Source organism: Hylobates moloch, unplaced genomic scaffold, assembly GCF_009828535.3.
Source record: "Hylobates moloch isolate HMO894 unplaced genomic scaffold, HMol_V3 SCAFFOLD_12, whole genome shotgun sequence".
Taxonomy (NCBI): domain Eukaryota; kingdom Metazoa; phylum Chordata; class Mammalia; order Primates; family Hylobatidae; genus Hylobates; species Hylobates moloch.
Window position 1 is genome coordinate 40,075,783 of NW_026652287.1, and position 6,000 is coordinate 40,081,782.

Sequence of the window (6,000 nt, forward strand, 5' to 3'; positions counted from 1 at the left end):
CTTGCCCATGAAATCTTTATAGCCCAACCATTGTCCATCAATGTTTTCCCTAAGTTAATTTATAAATCCAATGCAATTCCAATTTTAGAAACATCTACATGTATTTTACGGGGTGAGAGACAAGTTGTTACTATCATGAAGGTGCAGCCAGAAAAAACTACAAGGTAGGAACCAGACATTAAAACAAAGTATAAAGCTGCAACTAAACAAAGAGGTACTGATGCATGCATAAATAAAAATAGACTAATGGAATAGACTAGAAGTCCAGACATAGACCCAAGTACCTATGGAGCTTTAGGTGGCTTGGCCGGGAGCAGTGGCTCACGCCTGTAATCCCAGCACTTTGGGAGGCTGAGGTGGGCAGATCACTTGAGGTCAGGAGTTCGAGACCAGCCTGGCCAACATGGTGAAACCCTGTCTCTACTGAAAATACAAAAATTTGCTGGGCGTGGTGGTGCATGCGTGTAATCCCAGCTACTCAGGAGGCTGAAGCAGGAGAATCGCTTGAACCCGGGAGGCGGAGGTTGCAGTGAGCTGAGATTGCACCATTGCATTCCAGCCTGGGTGACAGAGTGAGACTCTGACTCAAAAAAATAATAATAATAATAAGGTGGGGCATGGTGGCTCACGCCTGTAATCCCAGCACTTTGGAGGGCTGAGGTGGGCAGATCACGAGATCAGGAGATCAAGACCATCCTGGCAAACACGGTGAAAACCCGTCTCTACTAAAAACACAAAAAATTAGCCAGGCGTGGTGGTGGGCACCTGTAATCCCAGCTACTCAGGAGGCTGAGGCAGGAGAATGGTGTGAACCCAGGAGGCGGAGCTTGCAGTGAGCCGAGATCACGCCACTGCACTCCAGCCTGGGCAACACAGTGAGACTCTGTCTCAAAAAAAGAAAAAAAAATCCTGGCTTATGCAATGTTTATGTGTCTTGCCTCTCCCAACCACATCAGCCTTCCCTGCTGAATGGACCAGAGCTGGGGTTTAAGCAAGGGACCCACAGACAGAAGGTGCTCTGGACCACAGGCTTATACTTGCGCTCTCCATCTGAAGGACTCAGGGACAAGCAAACCTGGCCAATGGCTGTACTTTGTCAAATAGTCTGCTGAAGAGATACGAGTTTTATTTGGGCTATGGGTTTATGTGTTTTGGGCAGAGGACACATGGAACAGAATAGTTATCACTAATGAGAGATTAAATGAAAACCCCATTAATATTTTTACCTTCACACTTCTCAGAGGAATCATGAAAGTATGTCCTGCCAGACCTGGCCTGAAAGCCATCTTCACAAGTACAGTGGGTGCTGTTGTGGCAGTTGGCATATTTAGGGCATGGTGGACAGGAAGCTGCAGAGAGAATCCATTCATTCATCTAAGAAATATTCAGTATGCATCTATCATGTACCGATGCTGTGGTGAGAAGAATGTCATCTTAGGAATAGCTCTGTTGGCATCCTTTTGGCACCCAGCCCATTGCTGAACACAGCGGAACACAGTGCCCAACCATGTCCCACTTCTGCCACCAACACCACTTTTGCCAGATAGGTGAACCTCCAAATGCCAGCACCTGTGTTTCTTTCCTGTGGGCTCACCCTGGCTACCAAAATTCTCTTTGTTCATCACATGGCAGGTTAACAATGACTTTCCTAAGTAGCTCCCTTTATCAATGATTGATAGAAGACAGTGCATTTAAAAAAAAAAGCCAATTTCATTATTATTTAAAAAAAACAGAAAATAACAAGTGTTGGTGAGAATGCAGAGAAAATGGAACGCTGGTGCACTGCTGGTAGAAATGTAAAATGATGCAGTGTCAATGAGAAACAGTATGGCAATTCCTCAAAAAATTCTAAATCAGAATTACCATATGATCTTACCATATGATCCAGCAATCACACTTCTGGGAATATACTCAAAGGAATCAAAAGCAGTGTATAGAAGAGATATTCGTCCACTCATATTCACGTCAGCATTATTCATAATAGCCAAATGTTGTATGTAACCCAGGTGCCCATGAATGAATAAATGAATGAACAAAATGTGGTCCATCCACACAGTAGTATGTTATTCAGCCTTTAGAAAGAAGGAAATTCTGGCTGGGCATGTTGGCTCACATGCCTGTAATCCCAGCACTTTGGGAGGCCAAGGTGGGTGGATCACCTGAGGTCAGGGGTTCAAGACCAGCCTGACCAACATGGTGAAACCTCGTCTCTACTAAATGCAAAATAAATAAATAAATAAATAAATTAGCCGGGCATGGTGGTGCATGCCTATAATCCCAGCTACTTGGAAGGCTGAGGCAGGAGAATCACTTGAACCCGGGAGGCAGAGGTTGCAGTGAGCCGAGATTGCACCATTGCACTCCAGCCTGGGCAACAAGAGTGAAACTCAGTCTCAAAGAAAAAAAAAGGAATGAAATACTGACACATGCTACACCATAAATGAACCTTGAGGACATTATGTTCCATGAAATAAGCCAGGACAAAGCGTCAAATAATGTATGATTCCACTCCTATGAGATGCCCAGAGTCGCTGGATTCATAGGGACAGAAAGTAGAATGGTGGGTGCCAGGGCCTTGGGGAGGAGGAATGGGGAGTTCGTGTTTCATAGAGACAGAGTTTCAGTTCTGCAACTAGAAAGAACACTGTGGGTGGATGGTGGTGATGGTTGCATAACAGTGCAAATGTTGAATGGCATTGACATGTACCCTTGACAATGGTTAAAAAGCTACATTTTACGTTGTGTACATTTTACCACAATTTAGACATAATCATAATCAATAGCTTCCTTACCCATTGAGAGGTATAACTGAGGTGTCAGCTGCCTCCAGGGATTAAACTCCAGCTGCCCGCATGTAACTTGCTTGACAAAGATCCTATATGAGCTCCTCCCCTTCCTATGCCACTGCCCACTCCCAGCTGGTGCCTCCTAGGATTCCCTCCCAGAACAACGAGTTGCTCTCAGGGTCTGCTTCTGGGGGAACCCAAGCAATGACTTGTGGTGAAGGCAAAGTATTTCCTGGAATGACTCAAGACACAGGTTTGGGGAAAGAAAGAGGAGAGTCTAGCGTCCACCAGCCATGTGACCTTGAGGCAGCCACTTCTCTGGAGGACCCTTGATCAAGTGGGGATAATGTCCATGCTGTCTTTGTAGGGGTGTCATGGAGATTAACTGAGATGGCACCGTGACGTGCTTTGCTATGTAAATGCAGATGATGGTGATGATGGAGACGGGAGAACAGCTCTTGGGATCTCCAAGGAGCCAGAAGAAAGTGCCAGAGACTTCATGCTCTGTCTCTTGAAAAAAGCTCCTTCCCTTCTCTGAAGGAAGCTTCCAGATCCCAATTTCCTTTCCCCTGGCCTTTGGCTATGAATAGACTCACCTCCAGAATTCTTGGCTTCTGATTCTGGCAGAGCCAGTAAGACAGTGAGACCTGGAACAGAGAGAGGAGGGGATCATTCAGACGGGGATCCCCTGGACTCTGCTTGGCTGAAGGCTAGGTGAGTTAGGGGCAACTAACCCTAACTCTTTGCCCAGTCACACGTGCAAGCTTCACCATAGCGTCTTCCAGGCAGGTTATAAACACAAGAGTCACAGATTTGGACATCATATCCTTCTGAAGTATGAGAAGTGCATCTGATTGCAGCTGTGTTTCCCAATTTCAGAAAACCCAGTAGCGAATTCAGCTTCTTCTCTACGTCCTAGCACCAAAAGACCGAGTTGGCAATCTCCTTTCTATCAGTCCAGACCTCGAACCGCACACTGTCCAAGAAAAATATAATGGAAACCCCACAGGTCCTTTTAAATTTTCCATTACCGACAATTGTTTGTGTTTTGAGACAGAGTTTTGCTCTGTCGCCCAGGCTGGAGTGCAGTGGCACGATCTCAGCTCACTGTAACCTCCGCCTCGTGGGTTCAAGCGATTCTCCCGCCTCAGCCTCCCAAGTAGCTGGGATTACAGGCACCCGCCACCATGCCTGGCTAATTTTTGTATTTTTAGTAGAGATGGGGTTTCACCATGTTGGCCAGGCTGGTCTCAAACTCCTGACCTTGTGATCCGCCCACCTCTGCCTCCCAAAGTGCTGGGATTACAGCTGTGAGCCACCACGCCTGGCTGACATGGCCATTTTTATGAGCCAAAACACTCAACACCAATTTTCCTGTGAATGATTTTATTTTTTCGGAGAGAAATATCACTTGATTCCCATAGGGTAGGGGTCAGCAAACTGGACCTATGAGTTGAGATGACTTTTGTATTTTTTACATAAAACATTTTAAGTGGTTGGAAAAAATCAAAAGAAGAATAATACTTAATGGCCATGAAAACGATGTGAATTTTAGGTGCCTATGTCTGTAAATAAAGTTGTATTGACACGCAGCCACATCCATTCATTTACACAAGGTCTATGGATGCTTTCGGGCTGGAATAGCTCAGTTGAGTAGTTAAGGCAGAGACCATATGGCCCGCAAAGCTGAAATTCAAATTACCTGTCCCTTTACAGAAAAAAAAATGTGCTCGCCCCTTACGTAGAGTATGGAACATCACTTACCTGTAAGGTCTCTTAACAAACCTTCCATCCTTAAACTGGATCTGATGCCTCCTATGCAGATTTCTTTTTCTCATCTCTAAGACCCTAAAGCCCAGAGGACGGGGTGGGAAGGTCTAGGTTGTAACTTACTGAGCTATGATGATCCAAGTGCGGACCCACTTGGTGTCAATCCGTGTAGCAGATACTCGAAGTGACCCTTTAGCCTACCCCAGAGAGGGTTCCTATGAATGCAGATGACTTTCTGTTTCTTTCTTTCTTTTCTTTTCTTTTTTTTTTTTTTTTTTTGAGACAGAGTCTCACTCTGTCATCCAGGGCTGGAGTGCAGTGGCGGAATCTCGGCTCACTGCAACCTCTGCCTTCCGGGTTCAAGTGATTCTCCTGCCTCAGCCTCCAGAGTAGCTAGGATTACGGGCGTCCGCCACCACGCCCGGCTAATTTTTTTTTTGTATTTTTAGTAGAGACAGGATTTCACCATGTTGGCCAGGCTGCTTTCAAACTCCTGACCTTAAGTGATTCAACCGCCTTGGCCTCCTAAAGTGCTAGGATTACAGGCATGAGCCACCGTGCCCAGCTGCAGATGACTTTCTGTCTCTCTCTGCAAGAGTGCATTTTTCTGCACCCAACTGGGAAGTAGGCCAGAAATGTGGGAATTACACTTCTTTCTTGGAGGTCCCTAGCAGGACAGCACTCAGCTACCTGCAGTGGTAACCCCCTCACTAACACGCCCTTCAGCAGCTCTTCACCCTTCCTTGTGTGGCTTCCCTATGCCCTCCTTTCCTGGGATCCCCTCCCAAATAAACGATTTACACACACAAGTCCTTGTTTCCGTTCTGCTTTGGGGCAGCCCAGCCTGACTGACTCAAGAGGAGAACTTCTACCAGGACAGGCACACGCAGTTATTGCTGGAGAAAATGCCAAATTTGAGGGAGCAAATCAAGCGAGGACACCAGGGGCATGAGGAGAAGGAAAGGGAGTTCTTTGTTCCACTTACCTGAGAGCAGGACCAGGAGGCACCTGCTCCCCATAGCACTGAGACTCTGGGAACAGTCTCTCTCAAGCAGGACGTGGTCAGAGTGCCTGGAATGAATAAACCTCATGAAATACAATTTCTGATGGTCCCAAGTTCAGAAGCCACGTGGCCAATGCTTACCAAAATGTAAGGCTGAGGCTGAATTGCTTGAAACCAGGAGGCAGAGGTAGCAGTGAGCCGAGATCGCATCACTGCACTCCAGCCTGGGCGACAGAGCAAGACTCCGTCTCAAAACCAACAAACCAACCAACAAACAAAAAAACCCCTTTCATCTCTCCCTCTCGTTTGACCCAATAATTCTGCCTCTGGGTAACTCTCTTAAGGAAAAGACCCTGCGAGGATGATCGTAGCGTATTTGGTTATAGGGAACAAGTTTATCACCTAACAAATGCTAAAAAAAGGATGCATCTGATGAAATAT

At 46.2% G+C, this 6,000-nt stretch overlaps 1 protein-coding gene across 1 annotated transcript in view; it reads right to left on the reverse strand.

Annotated features, from left to right (window-relative positions):
• The window catches only part of LOC116479420 (putative adhesion G protein-coupled receptor E4P), a 32,756-nt gene extending 27,181 nt beyond the window's left edge, over nucleotides 1-5,575 (reverse strand). The window contains exons 1-3 of the mRNA XM_058426008.1: nucleotides 5,542-5,575; nucleotides 5,260-5,262; nucleotides 1,227-1,349 (exon numbers count right to left, since the gene is read on the reverse strand). Of these exons, the coding sequence (XP_058281991.1) occupies nucleotides 1,227-1,349; nucleotides 5,260-5,262; nucleotides 5,542-5,575 (160 nt within the window). The remainder of the gene's footprint in view (nucleotides 1-1,226; nucleotides 1,350-5,259; nucleotides 5,263-5,541) is intronic.
• Nucleotides 5,576-6,000: the final 425 nt, after the last annotated feature.